The sequence below is a fragment of the Caretta caretta genome, chromosome 1 (genome assembly GCF_965140235.1).
Source record: "Caretta caretta isolate rCarCar2 chromosome 1, rCarCar1.hap1, whole genome shotgun sequence".
In the NCBI taxonomy this organism is placed as follows: Eukaryota; Metazoa; Chordata; order Testudines; family Cheloniidae; genus Caretta; species Caretta caretta.
Window position 1 is genome coordinate 167,644,398 of NC_134206.1, and position 19,816 is coordinate 167,664,213.

General features: G+C 38.7%; 2 protein-coding genes across 2 annotated transcripts; both read left to right on the forward strand.

The window, feature by feature from the left end:
• The first annotated feature begins 6,612 nt into the window (after positions 1 to 6,612).
• On the forward strand, positions 6,613 to 7,617 carry LOC142070562 (claudin-8-like). The gene has a single exon (XM_075124282.1). It carries the CDS (start codon positions 6,758 to 6,760, stop codon positions 7,433 to 7,435), a length of 678 nt encoding a protein of 225 aa, XP_074980383.1. The 5' UTR covers positions 6,613 to 6,757; the 3' UTR covers positions 7,436 to 7,617.
• Positions 7,618 to 16,604: 8,987 nt separating this feature from the next.
• On the forward strand, positions 16,605 to 17,273 carry LOC142070563 (claudin-8-like). The gene has a single exon (XM_075124286.1). The coding sequence runs from the start codon at positions 16,605 to 16,607 to the stop codon at positions 17,271 to 17,273; it is 669 nt and encodes a 222-aa protein (XP_074980387.1).
• The last annotated feature ends 2,543 nt before the right edge of the window (positions 17,274 to 19,816 follow it).

The window sequence follows — 19,816 nt, forward strand, 5'->3', positions numbered from 1 at the left end:
GGAAGGGGGGAAATAAGACCTCTAATGTAATTGTAAAAGTGTCTATGCTGGCTGCTAAGTGGTGTTTGAAAGCATGTTAGCCAATTCAGTTTTTAAAAAGCACCTTTTCCCCCCTAGTTGTAGACAGGCCCAAGAGAGCCAGATTCTGTTCAGTTACACTGGCCTTGATTTAATGAACCCAATCACACAAGCACTTCACAACACACAGGTTAAAACTGAAAAAAAAAAACCCCACAAAAAACACAAAACCAAAAGGAAACTGTCAAACACAATCACAGATTTTACGTAAGCAAAGATGGTGATGAGCAGGAGGAAATTAAACTGCATTAATTAATGTTTGTAAAGTTCTTTGGGAATTGCGAGCCTCAGTCAAAACGTGCTACAGAAATATAAAGAGTTATTATTTGCTACACGCCTGTTCTCTGACCCATTCTTTATCTGCTAGATCCTTGTTACTATCAACTGGTGGAGAGACATGGTACAGAAGCAGCTCTTGCTAGACTGGAAAGATGTGACACTGCAGTGGAGCTGGTTATGAATGAGTGGGACTGTTTCTGCTTGCAGTATATATGCTGAACTGGTTTTTCGTGATTTGCACATTACGTAAAATACCTTGAAGGAAGAAATGGACGGCTACAATGCACCTGGGGAAAACTCAAGACTAGTACACATATACAGACACAGTAATAATAGCCTTGCAAGAAAGAAAATGCTGAACAACTGGTCTGATATCAGAACTTTACTTTTCTGTAAAAACACAGATAATTTGAATTTTTTAAAGTGCTATTGATTTGAAGCCTGATTTTCTGAGGCGTTGAGCAACTGCCTGCCCCTCTGGCACCAGCTGGAGCTGTAAGTGCTTACTGTTTCTGAAAAATCAGAAATCTTTACATGTTCATGAACAAGAAACATATTACACTTATTAGAATTTTCCCCTATGTATTTTAAATATTTTAATTAGTAGCAAATAAATGACAGGGATTGAGGTGCTAAGTGGCGAAGAATGAGCTCAATGGGCAGCAATGGAGAATCTCCAAACCACCAATGAACTGAAGCCCAAACTACTCAAAGGACACCTAACAAGCTTCAAACATCTAATTAAACAGTGGCCAAGTTAAAAAGACATCAATGACTCCCCTGGCTTATTTAGAGGAGAAAGGTGATGCTAAAATGGTACAACTGTTATTTGTCAAAAAAATTCTGATCATGAGATGGTGCAAATGTTCACTCAAAAACAATTCTAGTTTCTGGAAATTCAACACCTGACCTGCTTTGGGTACTGCTCCATGTCAGTCCCATTCGCCGGAGCACAGGAAGGCTAATAGTTTTTTCTTTCGTATACACACACAACTGACTTATTGACCTCTTCAATGAAGAATGAAGAGCGAATGAGAGAATGATCTGGGAGACACAATTTAATGCATCAGGCAGAAAAGCTGAGCATTACTTTAAAATATGCTCATTCTTTAATATATTATGAGAAACTCAAGAAAAAAAAATACATATAGAACACATGGCATCTTTAGGCAGCCTTATATAGCTAATTCCCCCATTATGCTGGAAACAGTGATTGCAGTGCACCGATTCTTGTCGTGTCCTAAAGTGCTGGAATTCTAGCATAATACCCAGGAACAAATCTGGATGATCATTAACTGACACGGACTCTCTCTCATATATATTATATATAATGTCTTTCTGCTCTACACCTCCCTCCCATAAGCAAATAAGGACATTTGATATGTTTCTTATTACAGCTGCCAGACCAAGCTGGCTCAAAAGTGAGATCTCCCCACACACTCTGCTTAATGGAGACAGCACATTTAGGAAAGCAATTCTGAAGACTGTATAGCAATGGGGAACTCACTCCAGGGATATGACAAGATGGCCAATAAGTACCTCTCAAAGTTTGCACAACTTCCTCTATGTGTTAAAGAGCTATGCCTTTTAGGGTTGTATGAGCCCCCATGGGAAACGTACAACTAATCTAAGTTATTTAATTACAGTTTAGGGTTGTTTTCAGTCTCAACATTTTTTGATATTCCCTAAGTTACCAAAAACTAAGTCCCTTCAGTGTTTAAACTAGGGGAAGTGGAGAGTAAAGAGCTACGTGCAGTCTTTTTCCTTGTTTTTACCCAGGCCACTAATAGTAAGAGATGGGGGTTTGCCTTACTATACTTTAAATCTGAGCCTTGTGTCTTTTCATACTTCAAAACTGCTGATCACAAATGGAAATTTTCAGTATGGGCATGGGTACCATTGACTTCAAATGGGACCAGAGTTAGGCAAATGCTGAATACTTTTGAAAATTGCAGTGTACAAATGTAAATGATTTGTATATACTTTTGTTATAATTAAATATATAAAGTTATTTAGGATAGTGGTTAGCTAGAAAGTCTGATTATATATTTACAGGTACTCCTGACATTTGAATTGGTACCTAAAGTTATCCTTCATTTGTAATTGCATCTTTGACTATACCAATACAAGAATAAGCAACAAAAATAAGTACCAAGAATTATGATTTTCATCCTTTCCCATATTATGATTGTAAACAATCAGATTTACTCCAGAACTCCTCGAAATGAGATTGCTCAACTCTTTCTTCCTAAACAAGTTTTAAATAAAATAAGGCAAAAAAATGTAATGCTGCTAAAATTGTACAAAATCTGGTTTCCTGATGGAGACACAGTTTTAATCATGAATTTATCTGGCAAGCTTTAATGATTCTGTATGTTAATCAATAAGGTGACTAAATTGTATTTCAACCTTTTCCATGTTCTGTAAATTACTATTTAAATAGTCTACAAGAAAAATCAGTCCTGTTGCTTGTATCATATTTGGTTTACTTACTCGTACATTGGTTTTTTACACAGACACTCATAAAATTTGAGCAAGAAAATTGAATAAGATTATAAGCATCAACAGAACAAACTCTCATTGGTTGACTATCCCCTGAGGCAGGGGTGGATTAAGACTAGTTGGGGCTTGGATCCATAATAAATTTTAGAGAGCCCCGCAAAAATTTCAAACCACACACTTAATTTTGCCACAGCTTTTTTCTGAAATACTCCTCACTTTTGACACAATAATAGAGTCATAGAACTGGAAGGGACCTCGAGAGGTCACCTATTCCAATCCCCTGCACTTGTGGCGACACTCAAGGGTACGTCTTCACTACCCACCGGATTGGCGGGTAGTGATCGATCTATCGGGGATCGATTTATTGCGTCTCATCTAGAAGCGATAAATCAATCCCCAAATCGATGCCTGTACTCCACCTCGGCAGGAGGAGTAAGCATAGTCAACGGGGGAGCCACCGCAGTCGACTCGCTGCTGTGAGGACAGCCAGGTAAGTCAAACTAAGATACTTCGACTTCATAGCTGAAGTTGCATACCTTAGTTCGGAACCCCCCCCCTCCCCCCCAGTGTAGCCCAGGCCTAATTATCTAGACCATTCCTGACAGGTGTTTGTCTAACCTGCTCTTAAAAATCTCCAAAGATAGAGATTCCACAACCTCCTTAAGCAATTTATTCCAGTGCTTAATCACCATGACAGTTAAACCTCCCTTGGTGCAATTTAAACCCATTGCTACTTCAACTATCCTCAGAGGTTAAGAAAACAATTTTTTCCTCCTCCTTGTAACAACCTTTTACATATCTTTTACATACTTGAAAACAGTTATGAGAATATGACATTCCTTGCTTGCCACCTGCTAAGCATGATCTCAGTGACAGATGTCTAAAATTATAGTAATTCATTTGGTTCCTACAGTAATACAATAGGGTTCAGTGGAATTACTCCGGATTAATACCATTATAAATGGGACCAGCATCTAGCCCAGTGAGAGTCACTGGCTTGGCAGCTCCTTGGAAATGATGCTTCCCTGACTGCTAGGAGTTGTACATGGCTATAGTTTACCATCATAAATCTAGGTTCATATCTGCAGTGTCACTATTCATGCTAAGGTTACATACAGATGTCAGGCCAAATTCTTCATTCATTTACACTGGTATAAATCTAGAGAAACCCCACTGACTTCACTGGAGTTTCTCTGAATTACTCTGGGTTTTTTCTGTTGCTTCTTGCTTCTGGCTCCCCCGCACACCCACCCCACCACCTCCTAAAATTCCTTTAGTGCTAACATTTTTCAGGATTGCTCTCAGCCCAAAGGTGAATTCTGGAGGGGGAGGAAGGTGGGAGGAGAGGGTGGGAAGAGAGAAACCTGGCCCAAGTCTGGCCACTAACTCCCTGCTAGGAACAGGAATACCCCACTTCTAACAGGAGGGCACTATCCTGTCTCTTGCACTCATGGTACCATACCAGAGAATCAAAGACCCTTAGGGAGAGAGAAGGGTGCCTGACCAAGTGAAAAGGACTGAGGTAGTCAAAGACAACCTTAATTAATGAAGAATACTAGATTATGCCTATGTTTTGCTATCAGAGATAGCAGAAATGGGTTCAACTAGCAGTGGTGGATATTTAAAAACAGAGGTTAAAATTGTAAACATATCTAATGCCAGAGAAAAAGCAGGGAAAGCGGAGTATTGTGGGTACAGCATAGCCTTGCTGTGAAGCAGATGTCTGCAAAGTACTGCAGCAAGTTTCATTTGAGTAGGCTTGATTAAATAGCTCTCAGACTCAAAAAAAAAAAAAAGGCATTGGGAACTGCAAGCAAAAAAGGGACACCACCAGGATAACTGGGCTTTTCAGAGAAAGGTACCCAACGCCATTGGGTTAGGTAAGTGCAGAGGTAACAGCTGTGATTTCAGAACATAAGGGAAAGGGAATAACTAAATATAGAACTTAGAAACAAATCAGCACTCAAGGAATGAGAGGTTGGATAAGGGTGAGATATGGTAGGCCTTTCAGCAGATAAAAAAGATAAACTCTATTTGGTGTATGCATTTTGCTGTGACGCTGGGAGCATCTTTCCCAGACCTGATGAAGAGCTTTGTGTGGCTCCAACAGAAGTTGGTCCAATAAAATATATTACCTCACCCACCTTGTCTCTCTAACATTATTTGGGAGCAGGTGTCCTTGGCAGCACAGAACACTGTAGGTGATGAGCCACAAGCCACTTAAGAATATAGAAAACCACACTGAACAAAAACGAGGCAAAGACTTGTATAGCAGCAAGGAATTTCTCTCTCTCACACACACACACAGGAATATAAAATACAATCTGTATGCAATATTGTCAAGTTAACATTCCTGTAGGATCCTTGACTTTTGAATGTCTTGGGTTTTTGAATAATTAGTTTTTCAGACCTAGTATTGCATTATCGTAATTTTTTCCATTTAATTTCTATAGTATGTTTTAAAGAAGAAAAAAGGAACCAAGGGTGAGGAAAAAAAATAAGAGGTGAATGAGAGAATATTAATCTCCAGTGAGCAGTATCATTAACCTGTCTTTGGAGATATTATATGGCAATCACTTCCTCAACATATGGGGCAGCTTCACTGCCCGTGTTAAAGATAGACAGAAGGCCAAATTATTTTTTCACTGGTATAAATCAAGAGAAATCCCATTGTATTCATGGGAGTTTCCTCTGGATTTTCCACTGATGCTTTCTGTTGCTTCTGACTTCCCCCCCAAAAAAATTCCTTTCATCCTGAGATTTTCTAGGATTGTTTTCTGCTCAAAGGTAATTTTTTGGGGAGGTGCGGTGGGGGGGAGGGGGAAATCTTATCAAGATCTATTTAGTAGTTCTTTTTCAATTATGAACTTCAAATTATGTTTCTTTCCAGTTATTAGAAATTTTTTCTTTTGGATATGGATAGCTCAGAAATGGTTTTACTTTCAAAGCTGAAATTCTCTATGGGGCTAAATTAGGGATAGTCTCTTAGTTCAGCTTCAGGTGGGGAACTATTTTTCTGCATTACCTAAAAACTCCACTCTATACCTCTTATCCTGTAACCATTTAAGTACATGAATACCTGTACATACTTGAGTACACCTGTTCAACTCAATGGGACTATCCACATGTATAAAACTACGTAAGTATATAAGTATTCCTAGGAATGGGGCCTTTTATTGTTCTATTATACACTTTAAATTGTCTTTTACAGTTCTGGTTATCCTCTGCTAAGACATCTGTTTTAGTTCATGGTGTCAGGTTTTCTTTTTGATTTAGTTTATTCCTTGATCCCATCATAGCAGTATTTTCCTCGAAGCTTCAGAAACATTAATACAAAAAAAAGCACCGTCTCCCAAGTAACCTACAGCAACCCTGTAGCAGTCAATGTATCTCAGCTTTCTTTCTTGCACTTTGGCTAAGCAGATTTCTGAAGCAGATAGAACCTGCAGCACAAGTAGCTGCAGCCATGCATGTAAAAATATTGTGTGTCTTCTCATTACAAAGACCGGCTTATTTCCCTGACACATGTAAAAAAACATTTATACAATAAGTGAGGGTTAAACCTGAGGTTTGGGGGTTTTCTAGAAGGAAAGCAGAGCATATTTATCCTCAGTGTCTTTTGCTGGTTTAGACAAACCCAGCCCTGTCTAGTCTTTTATTGGTTTTGAAAGCTGTTACACCTGATCGGTCAGTTTACCTGTTTGAGTCAGTGGAATTTTAAAGACAATGAAATGCAGCTGAGTACTAGCCAGCATACACCAGATTTAAGCTGGTCTGAAGTAGCAGAGACTGCCTATTTAAAAGCTTCTTGGCACAATCAAGATCTATTTTGGAGGAGCATCTCTTCAAACAAAACTGCTTTAGGAACTTGTTGTCTTGCCTTGTCTCAGACGGAAATATGGCCAGTAGTGCACTTCAGATTGTTGGACTGGTAGTTGGAGGCATTGGCTTAGTTGGGACTTTTGCAATCACTGGCATGCCTCAATGGAGAGTAACTGCCTTCATTGAAAACAACATTATAGTATTTGAGACCATTTGGGAAGGACTATGGATGCACTGCATCAGACAAGCCAACATCAGGATGCAGTGCAAAGTCTACGACTCCCTCTTGGCACTCTCACCTGATCTACAGGCATCCAGAGGACTGATGTGTTCTGCTTCAGCACTCTCATTTCTTGCTTTTATAATAGCCATTATGGGCATGAAGTGCACACAGTGCACTGGGAACAACAAGCAAACCAAGGGTCACATTCTGCTGGCAGCTGGAGTCCTCTTCATCCTATCTGGTATTGTTGTGTTCATCCCAGTGTGTTGGGTTGCCAATACCATCATCAGAGACTTCTACAATCCAGTTGTCAATGTAGCACAAAAACGAGAACTTGGGGAGGCCCTCTACATAGGCTGGGTATCTGCATTCTGTCTCATCTCCGGGGGAGCAATATTCTGTTGCTTCTGCCGTTGTAATGAGAAAGCCAGAAACTACAGGTTCTCCGCGCCTTCACATCATACATCTTACAAAACTCATCATATGCAAAGGAAAACTGAAAGCTCATATTCCAAAAGTCAGTATGTCTAGCTGCTTCTTGGTCTTTTAGCTCAGCAAGTCAGTCGTTGTGAACGGACTTCAGTGTTCACATTGAACTACAAGTAGGTCAGAGGAAACTTTATTTGTATTTCATACCTTAACTATAGTAGCCATCCTTAAATTCATAGACTATGGTTAAATCTACGAACTCTATCATAGCTAATACTGCAACACAGACAGACAATGTATTATGAAGTTTTATCATGGGGGGGGGGGGCGGGGGGAGAAATCACACCTTTATCTTTTTAGGTGTTTTAAAGTTTCAATTTGCTTTAAAAATATTTAGCATCCATGTAAAAGTGAATGTTTAATTTCTTTTTAATAGTTATTTGGAACAGGTTTTGTGTTTATTTGGGGGATATGTTTCATATGGCAAATATTACAAAGGGGCTTAAATTAATCTATTGTGATATAAAATACAGATGGATTGCTGGAAAGAAATGGAGCAAACCCATTTTTTTCTGGACATAGGGGAATAAGGCTGAATAAGAATAATAAAGTACTTGTTTAAAAGAACAACAATAGCTAAGGGATTAATACATTGTAAATGAAGGGTAATGTGAAGAATTAGCTCAGCAGTCAGAGGGAGGTCAAAATGTTTGAAAAATGTCCCTTATTTCAGAATGAAAATTTCAGGGTAGACACACTGCTCTATATTTACCTAGAAATATTTTTACTGTAAAATAATATCTATTTTGAGATGGTGAAAGGTCAGACTGGTTTGTTTTCAAGAGCGACAGTATTCTACAATGATTCCTCTAAGCACAACAATTTACAACATGGTTATAACAATGTTCTGGATCTTTACTGTACAATGCGATCTTTTTTTAATATGGGTATTTAATACAGCCCTCATACTGCAGTGACTCCTGTGTGGGAAGACTCCATCTGCACGAAGTCGCACTGATTTCAATGCAGAGGTCTGCTCATGTGCAATTTAGTGCAGAACTAGAGCCTGAAGGGGTAAAAAGAAGGATGTTTCAGTGTTTTATTCACTGTTCATTCGCAAAATGCAAACAAGATTTCTAATAATGTGACTGTATACCCCCTTATGGAAAATCAGGGAATAAGAATGAATCCAATAGAAACTAGATAGGGTCTATAGAAGTTACCCTAAAATCCCTACTGAAATTAACAGAGAATGGTAGATGTTTTTAACCCAGCGGAGAGGGTGATCTCCTGGCCCCACTAAAATTAGTGGGATGTTTATCTTTGACTATAGTGGGACCAGAATTTCGCCTGTGGAGTGTGAGATCCCTGTTTTACAATTTGGATTGGTTTAAATATTCTGTGGAAAGGTTATAATACAACCCTGTTTGTATTATCGTTCTCTACCCTTAGGATATTTCTAGCTGAAAAATATCAGGCACCAAATTCTTCTTTAATTTACACAGGTACAACTTCCATTGAGCTAAAGAAATCCAAATCCTCATACTGGTTTAGAATGGTCTATTTACAGTTTAAGCTATGTCTAAATACACATATTTCTATTTTGCCTCATTATTTTTAAAGGTGATCCCTGGCTATGTACATACATGATGTGCGCAATACATATGTGCACTGCATATGTTATACTGTACAGCTTGCCTGTATTTCTATTACACAGTTTTGTTTATATTTGCAAACCTTCTCTTATTTGTGGGAAAGGGCTGTTGTGCTGATTTACTGCACTATGTGAATGTTGTTCTCTGCAGAATGCATAGCTTCAAACTTTCATGTATTTTGTAAAAAAGTATTATGTCTTTCTGCGTTAGCACCTTGTTCTTACACATTCACCCATTCTGTTTCATGGGTTGTACCAATGAGTATAATAAAATCATTTGTTGAGTTCGCCCCTTTTAATTAGGACGCAAGGTCCTACTCAATAGGGTGTATATATTCATGTACTGTAATTATTTACACTATCATGTGACATAAGTGGTGCATACAGTAATTATCTATTAAAGTAAGAATCTTAAATGCAACAAACAGATAAGTAACTTTTTGCTTGCAATACAAAAATGTTTGTATACTTAGTATGCTCATTACAGTTATTTATAGTACTGTATATAACATTTATTTGTGGCAGCACAAAACATTCCAGGCACTGTACAAATAGACATAAAAAGGCAGAGATTTTCAAAAATGCTTACAGGATTTGGGAGTGCAAGTCTCATCAATGGGACTTTAATGCTTTTGAACTTCTCCCAGAGAATCCCTACATCAAAGCGGATTACTATACAAGTATCTATATGCTATTTGCCCCCCACCACACGTACAACAACATTTATCATGTATTCAGGACAACCAAAACAAACCATTTCAGTTCTGAAGAGAAAAAAGTCTGTTCATTTAAAACAAATCTTTGGCAGTCTGGCCAGACGCCCTCACAGAAGGGAATATATCCAGACATACTTGTGAACCAACTGTATTAGGAATGAAATTACTCCCATCCACAGGAGACTGCTTCCTCAGTCAGAAGACCCCTACATTCCAAGAGGACAGCAACAGATTGCAAAACCTGACTGAGCTGTTCTTAATGCAACATTAAGTTTTATTTTACGTAAATGCAGCTAAGTGTTAAAAAGCCTGAGCTTAACGTATGGAAATGCAAAAAAGAGTTGAAAATCAGAACAAAGTTGTGTGAGCTGAGCTCATACTCCTATAAACTTAAGCCAAGATTTTCCAAAAGAGGTGCCTAAATTCATGTTTAATCTCAGCTCTTTTGAAAATCAGGGACTTCTTTAGAAACTTAATTATGTATTTCAGGCACCAGTGTTTTTAAAATCTTGGTCTTAATTAATAATGGTCTCAAAACTAGGGCTAGTCAAACATTTTCCATCAAAACTTCAGTGGAAATGTTTGACTTTTTGTCAGAAAAAGGAAAACTAGAAAACTGAAACTTTATAGCAAAAAGGTGAAAATTTTATTCTGAATTGTTGCCACAATAACTCAGAGGAGTTGTAGTTTGGGTGACTCTTGCCCCTCTACAGACCAGACTCTTGAGCTGGACTACAATTCACATGATTCACCACAGCCATAGGACTTCTATGAGGCACCGTAGTGGCTCAGGAAGTGGAGAGAACTATGCTGCATCATGGGATATGTAGTCTACACTGAGAGACTGGGAGACACTAGGTCACCATATCTGAATCAAAATTTTTGTTTTTTAGCTAAAAGTTTTGGTTCCTGATTTTTTGGCAGAAAAGTCTAATTTTTATGCAGGAAACCTCCGCCCCCCCAATTTTCCAACCAGCTCTACTTGAAACACCAAAATACGAGGATTCTTTCCCTTTTCCTCACTCAAAACATTTGGATAAAAGTTATAACAAATACACTTAAAATAATTTTGCTTCATTGTTTTTCAGATTTGAAATACAAACTCCATACAGCTTTACTGGTAAACTTTCAGGTACTCTATCCTATAATAGCATATGCTTTACTGTTTACAGATTGAAGAGATTATTTAGGAAATAGGATGCTTGACACCTATGAACAAAATTCCTGGCTCACCTCTGCCCTGCACCTTGTACATTTATTTATGTCAGTGTAAAGTGGGAATAGAACATTACCAAATCTGTTGGCTAGCACTTTAGGCCTACTTTGCATTGGTATAAAGGACTACACAAAGTGCCAGATGATGGAGAATAGGGCCTCTTTTGGCTCAGGTGAGTGAATGCTTAAGATTTAATTCAATGATTTATGATTCAATAAATAAGTCCTTGTCTATACTGAGGGTTTTCTAAAATGCTCCCACTGTTGCTCTAGTGGTGGAAAAGTCCCACTGATGCACCCACTATTATACACTTCTTAGATTAGATCACACAGATTAGAGCTAGATGACAAATGGTAAAATTGCTGGTGACAGGTGTGTACTAGTAACCCCAGCAGCAGAGCTGTAGTTTCAGAAAATCCTTTTTGTGCACATAGCCATGTTTGAAGCAGAACCATAATGGGTTACTAACAGTCAATTGAATAAGTTTAATTTTATCTCTTTATATAGATGCACAGGCACAACTGTACACCCGAGTCTCAATCATGTGGTACCTTGCAATTCTGTATATGAACAAGTTACCCAATGTTTACTGGGAAGTTATCAACTTTCTACAAACCTATTAAGATCACCTGTATATAAAGGGCTGGATAAGCTGTAAAACAGTCTGGACTACGCTCAATACCTGTCCAAGCTTTTCAGTGCATGAGGTGTATTTATGTGTAAACACACACACACACACACACACACACACAGATTGCTTGCCTCTTCCTCCTCTCCCCACAGACTATACAAAAGTCAGTCACAACAATCTGGCTCAAAATGTTTTGTTGTGTGATGACAGATTTAGGATACCCTTTCATTTTATAAACAAAACAGATTACTCTGGCACAGTGGTATATAACTCACCTAAAACAAACTAAACTAAAGACATCTCTTAAATGCTCCTCCTCAATCAGATGGACATATAGAAGAATATTTTCCTGCAATACCCTCAGATCTGTAGCCTCCCTTGTGGTTTCAGCATGCTTGTCATGCAACAACTGAAATGACCACAAAGGTTGCTTGTGCAAATAAATTAAACATACAAGATCATCATCATTTAAATTAACATTGAAGAAGAGTTGGCTAAATAATAATACCTTTAAGCTCTTTGAGCTGCTGAACTGAGATATATTTCAGTAAGTGCCTTGATTGGAAGTCAGTACTTATAGGGATAATTTCATTGCACCAGCCAATTTGTGTCTGTGATATAGAATCATTCCTAGATAAAGGTAGTTTCTTGGAATTATGACGTTATACACAGCAGGTAAAAGGTAATGTGAGCAACAAAGTTCCCCTTAGAATGGCCCTGTCCCTTTCCTTCCTAGATATCCCTGGAGAAGAGGGTTGTTGGGACCAGAAGAGTTGTTCCCTTACACAACTTCAGACTCTGTATGCCTGCAAGCTTTCATACACTTTTGCTTATGACAATGGGCCTTTTGGGGGACATAGACTCCTTTCAGATACATGTATTCCTTTGTCCTCATTCTCATTCCCATGGCATGTTCTGTCACACAAGACGATGCAATGGCACTTCACCAAATGATGTCAGCACCCACGATAACATACAAGTAACAGAACCAGTGAGGACTCCTCTCCCTCTATTCTGATATATTTAAGCTGCTACAAATAAAAATCCCCAGGACCACCCTCCTTCCATTTTCTGGTTAATCTTTTCTACTTTTCTCTCACTTTCCGAAAGCTATACACAACACTAATAATTAGTTGTGACTCAGATACCATATCTTTCTTCTCCCCATAATGATATCAGATGTTAAGTATTATATTCTGTGGTACAGTCTGCAAAAATCAAGGCAATTTCAAAGTTTTTGTGACAGATGCCATGGATGATAAAATATCAGATTCAGATTCCAGCACAGTACACTGTGTGCTGCTATCTGGTACCACTAAAGGACCAGGAATGTCATGGAAATGTTTCTTTGTTGACTCCAGGGTACCCAATGCTGATTAATTCTTTTGTTCCCATTCAACGTACAAGGGTTTGCTACTAGCAGACTGGCTTGCCAGTGTGAACCATCACATGCAATACAGGAAACCTGTGTAAGGTCATGGAAGAAGGAGCCCATATTTGCCACTTTGAGAAACCACAGATAAAGCAGGACTCAATTAGGTGTCTCATTCTAGAGAACAAATAGGGCCAAGTAGCCAACCAATGTGGATGCACTGGGTTCAGGATCAAACAGAAGCACACTTAGTCACAAATAGTATACCCAGCTTTGGGTCCAACAGGTTCATACAGATTACGGGAGCACTAACAGATCCAGTGCCAAAGCCAAACTAGCTGCCGTTGCTGCGAAATGCTGTTACTTCAGGTTCCAGCACCAGCACAAAGTCCACAGTGTTTTGTGCTAGTTGTTTAGCCTGTGCCATCACGACATGACTGGCACAGCCAGTGCAATTATGTACTGTAACGTTCTGATCTATGAGTAAAACAGTCTTATTTTATCACAGAAAATTTCAGTTAATTAGTCTCACATCATTTCATGCAGTACTAGTCTGACTGTATACATTGCTGCTAATTCTCATAAAACCACTCAATATTGCCGTGCAGGTTCTCCCTCATTTTATTTTCAACAGCAGAATGTGAATTGTTCAATCAACATATTCTCAAAATGTATATTGTAGTTACTTTCCTACCTTTAAGTGTTATCTGTGCCGACCATCACCAGAATTATTACATCATTATTACAAAATGGCATGTGATAAATTACTCCCAGAAAAACTTGAGAAAAATGTATGTCCCACACAAGTCATATTCTGATCACCAGAGTGTAGTTTTATGCATGACCTCAACAGCTGACCCTCCAAAATCACAAGATTGTAACACTTACCTTTAGGACAATTCATGTAATTAATTATTACATCTCTTAGGATGCTATCTATGGTTCAGTTCCAGTTCAGCTATTTGTATGCATGCACTGAACAACACCTAGTCTCTCTCCTCCCACTTTTTGCTTTTCCTTTATTCCTTTCATTCCCACAAGGTTCAACTAACAATAATTATCCTATCATTGGACAGTACGTAAGTATAGTTGGTGTGGTAACATCTGTTTTACACACATACAGTGTGATGTCATCTTCTTTAGGTGGTAATAATCTAGAAAAACCATTCAAATATTTAAGATGTTTTGAATGTAATGGCTACACAAAATGGCATGTGATAAATTACTCCCAGAAAAACTTGAGAAAAATGTATGTCCCACACAAGTCATATTCTGATCACCAGAGTGTAGTTTTATGCATGACCTCAACAGCTGACCCTCCAAAATCACAAGATTGTAACACTTACCTTTAGGACAATTCCAGTAGATATTATGTTATCAGGGCACTGGGCACGATAAGTCATAGAGTTGGGTATCTACTAGGTTGGCTGAAATTTTTTGAATAACCATTCCCCCCCCCAGAAATAGCCTTTTAATACCAGTGTTGATATTGTCAAGAAAAATGTTGATATTTTTGAAAAAGAAAAAGATTGTTCTATTTCAAAGTCTGTAAATTTTTGACTTTTTTGGTGATAAAATAAAACTCAAGATCTAAAGATCTATTGTATAAGCAGAGAAGCAGTAAAGAAACCAAGATCCAAGCTTATTAATGCAGGCTCCATATCTAGGCCTCTATTCAGAAAATCCATTTCTGAGAAAGTACTATCGTGCTTGAAATTAGAACCGGTGTCGTTTAATGCTCGATGTACAAGACTGGGAAGCAGCAATCTGGCTCCTACATCTGACCTCTAGCCTTAGTTTTGACACACCCCCCCCCCCTCTCTCTGAGGCTTTTTAATGTCCCTGCCTCACCTTCCACATCTGTAGAATAGGGACAGTAAGTCTCATCTACCTCATAGGCCTGTTGTGAGAATTAGAGTATGTTCAAAAAATGCTTAGAACTTCAAGAGCAGTATACAGGTGTTAAACATTGTATCTCCATCAAGGAGGTTTTAGGTCACCCTGTGGTTCCTGCTGCTGGACTCAAAATTATTTGGCCAGTGCCCCCTACAGACTTAACACATAGGTACGTAATACCCGTTTTCAATGCTCTGCTCACTTTACAAAGCACTATTTCCAGCCCCTCCTTGGTCTGTTAAAGTGGTAGGCTGAGAGAGTTTTTTCCCTTATAAGCCAGTTAAGACAAAATCATTTTATTATGGATTTTATCCTTAAATACTTTATAAACACCTTTGGCTGTAACTAAATTTAAAAAATAAATATAAAATCAAGGAATGCATTTGATCATTCAAACATATATAAAGCTGACAACTCAACAATTATTACAGATTGCTTTTAGACAGCACTTTATGGGCCAGATCCTTAGGTGGTGTGCATTGGCATAGTTCCACTGCCTTCCGTGGATACACTAATCTAAAACCAGCTGAGGATCTGGCCATGTATATCAAAGAGCTGAACTAACACAAACTAATTAATCGCCACAAGACCCAAGCGTAGCTACATATTATCAACTCCAGTCAGGGATGGGAAAATGAAAGAATAAGAGAGGTTAAACCCCATGCCCAAGGCAAACTAGTCCACTGGCAAGATTACAGCTCAGGAGACCTGGCTCATAGTCCTCTGAGAAGTCCAAGTTATATATTGTAGGAGGTATCCATATCCACTAATCCATCCTGTCAGTGTTGTCCACTTAGAGAATAGGCAAGCACTATAATATGAATGAATAATTAGTGCCTCGTTATTTTGTTGGAGAGCTTTTCTCCCATGCTAGTGTCCACTAGAAGAAGTTATTGTAACAGAATACACTCACCTGCTAATAGGAAGTCACAGAGTGGTTATTTCCTGTCAGTGGCCTTTCCTTTGAGACTCAAATGAAAATGCTATGAAATGATGCCAGCTACTTGTTTTGATGTCCTTATAAATTATGCATCTGTTTAAGTAAAGCTTTGATGTTGATTACAGCATTTTAGCCTACTGTACCTAATTCCATGATTATACTTTTACATTGATCAAAACCAGGAGTCATGGTTAAAGAACTACAGTAAGTACCTGTTAGTTTTTATTTTGGGGTTTGGGTTTTTTTGTTTTTTTTTAAAATCAGATGTTTTTCGTCTAGGGAAGAGCAAAAAGCATGTAAGCCCCACCTTAAATGTAATTCTAGCTTTCATCATAGAGATAATTGTACTCATCTGAGTTATGCAATATTTTACATGACAGAAATTAAGTCCTGCGCTGACACCTCATGTTCTACGTTTCAACACAGATGCAGTTTTGCTGTGGAATAATTAACTCTGTAATTAGCTTTCTATAATGGGAACCCTGACACATGCTTAATAATAACGTCACTAAGGAGCAGTGAAGTCAAGTATGATATTCCTAGATACACCCTATCTAGCCTCTCATTGGCTGGAAAGCTGTTGGGCCTGATCGTGAAGCGCTTTAGTCAGAGGTCTTTCAAATATCAAAGCAGATAAATAGCAGGTCCTTCTACTCAGTCAGCAATGGACTGCTGCCTATTTGAACTTCAGAAATACAAACGGAAACTGCTTCAGAGTCACTTTGGCACACAAGCAAACTATTACATGAAAAAGTCTTTGCTGCTCTCGATTTTATCTCCAAGAAACCCTGCTTTGGAAACACTTTCCTGTGGACTATTTTCTGGTGCACCTGTCTCAGAAGGAATATGGCTTGTTGGCCACTGCAAATCACAGGCCTAATACTTGGAGGCATCGGCATGATTGGGACTTTTGCAATCACTGCCATGCCTCAGTGGAGAGTGTCTGCTTTCACTGAAGGTAACATTGTGGTGTTTGAGAACATTTGGGAAGGACTATGGATGAATTGCATCTATCAAGTCAACATCAAGATGCAGTGTAAATTCTATGGCACCGTACTAGTACTCCCACCTATTTTAGAAGTATCCAGAGGACTGATGTGTTTTGCTGTGATGCTATCCGTTGTTGCCTTTCTGACAGCCATTATTGGCATGAAGTGCACTGTGTGTGTTGGGGATAACAAGCAAGTCAGGAGTAACATTCTGCTGGCAGCTGGGATCATTTTTATCCTTACTGGGATTCTAATTTTGATACCTGTGTCTTGGACTGCCAGCAACATCATTGGAGATTTCTATAATCCAGCAGTTCATGCAGGATTGAAACGAGACTTGGGAGCTGCCCTGTACTTAGGCTGGATGAGCTCAGCATTTCTCCTGATTGGAGGAGCATTATTTTGTAGCTTTTATAGGTGTGCTGACAAACCCAGAACATGGAGATATTCATCACATTCCTGCCATAGAACACACAAGTTTGAGCATGTGGAAATGAAACCCCCAACCAAGCACGCTTACGTTTAGCTGTTTTGTGATCATTTTGATTTGTACTGTTGGACATTAATGCCTATTTTGAATTGTAAGTGGCTAAAGTAGGAACTGTTTGGTTCATTTGTAATTTAGCTATATATTTTTTATTATTATTTTTTATCATTAGGCTTGGAAGGACTAGATTTTTGTCAGTACATGTCAGTAAACGCCCATTTCACCACACACACACAAACCAATGAAAAGAATATGTCCATCAGTAATCATCAAAATTTGCAGATAGGGAAAGAAAGAAAAATGCCACTTGAAAATGTATTAGAGTTTGATTTGAAGATATTTGCTTTGTATGTTCTGACATATGATATTGACAATTTGTTTTAATGTTATAAAACTAACTTTTTGAACCCCCGTGTCTACTGTCCTTAGTAATTATTGTCTGACTCATTCTATTGTCCGACACCATCTTTGGTGCCTCCAGGCATGGCTGCTGACAGTTTATGTTCTGAGCAGAGAGGTCTTGAACAAGCAAATCTTAGTCCCTCAGAACATTCTAGAATTGTTTACCTGGTGGGAAACCAAAGAAACTCTGTGCGTAGGGGTCCTCTTTGATCCTCCATCTACCACAAAGTCACTCATTATGAATGCCTCTCTACTGGGCTGGGGAGTGCACCTGAATAGCCATGTGGCTCAGGGCTTTTGTATTCTGATGGAGTCCAAACTGTGCACCAGTCTCTTTGAACTTTAAACAGTGCCCAAAGCCCGCAAAATATTTTTACCTTTCATCCATACTATGCATGTCAGAGTTATGACTATGGGGTGTACGACAAACAGGGAAGAGCAAGGTCCACCCCACTCTGTGTGGAGGCAATCAAACTCTGGAATTGGTGCATCGGACATCAGATCACCCTTTTGGCTGTGCACCATCTGGGAGCAATGAACACATTTGCAGACTGCCTCAGCAGGAATTTCCACAAGAGTAACAAACGGGAGCGCCAATTCTCAGTGGTAAAGGATATTTTGCTCTGCTCAAAGTTTTGCCTTGACTGGCAAGGATAACTGCAGCATGGGGCCTAGAGAGTGTGGGGGAGGGGAAATGGAGGATTCCTGGGGTTCTGGCATGAATTGTGGAGGACCTTTCTAAAAGACTTGCTTTTCACACACCAGCTAAAGACAACTGCAAAAATCAATCCAATTCACACAACAGACATACGTTCAGTTTAGTAAGAAATGGCCTCACGTAAGGCAGCACTACAACGGAATCACATTTTCAGGAATTAAGAAATCCAGGGGCAAATGCTACTCTCTTACTCCAGCTCTCAGAGACATGGAGACCCAAGGTTATATGCTACATGGAAAGGACAAAACACAAGCAACACCTGATTAAAAGTACAAATGACTCAACTTTTCTGAAAAAGAAAAACACAGAACAAGCATCAAATGTAGATGTGTCAAGGTCTTAAAAATGTAAGAATGGCTATACTGGGTCAGACCAATGGTCCATCTAGCCCTGTATCCTGTCTTCTGACAGCGGCCAATGCCAGGTGCTTCAGAGGGAATGAACAGAACAGGCAATCATCAAGTAATCCAGCCTAGGTCATTCACTCCCAGCTTCTGGCAATCAGATGCTAGGGACACTCAGAACATAGGGTACATCCCTGACCATCTTGGCAAATAGCCATTGATGGACCTATGCTTCATGAACTCATCTAATCCTTTTTTCAACCCCATTATAGTTTTGGCCTTCATATCCCCTGGCAAAGAGTTCTAAAGGTTGACTGTACATAACTTAGTATGATTCCCAAACAGGTAAGGTCCTTCATGAACATCAACGAGGAACTGTACTTTGACTATGTCAGTGAATAAATAGAACCGACCACATGGATGTATTTACTTTTAAGATACTACATTCACAGTCCTCTTCTCCCTCCCACCTTGTAACTATTGTGAACTTATGACCAGCTCTGTATGTTATTACTAGGTTTTTAAATGTCAATATTAAATACTGAGTTTAAATGGATGGTCACATCAAGTTATTAAGTATTTTTGAGATTACAGGAAGAAACAGCTTTGGAAATGACAGTTAACAGCTGAGAAATTTGTATATATTTAAAATAAAAATATGTATATTTTGCTCTTTTTCCTTTACTCTTGCTCTTTTTTATTTTAAAGTGAATGAATATTTTTCTTTATAGCCAGTGAAAGGGTGCTTTAATCTCCTTATTGCCAGTGCTTTCCTACTTCAGTCTTGTTTTATTCATTAGGTCTCAGGATTTGCTGTATAATAAACACAGGTGCTCTGATTCCTTGGGAAATAAAACACTCAAAACTGATTTACTGACAACTTCTAAGATTTGTTTGTATGAAGCTGCCTGGAACATGACTAAATTTCAAAAGCTGATTCTGAAACATATATTTATTTCAAGGATGGGGAAAAAATCCGGAGAAAATAAGGCAGTTATTAAGATATAACCAAGATAACCAATTTATGGAAAAATGTATGACTTAGCAAAATATTTGCTCATCATGAAAAGAGGGATCAGTCAGGATTTAAGTCAAACTAATGCATACTTTCTTTGATG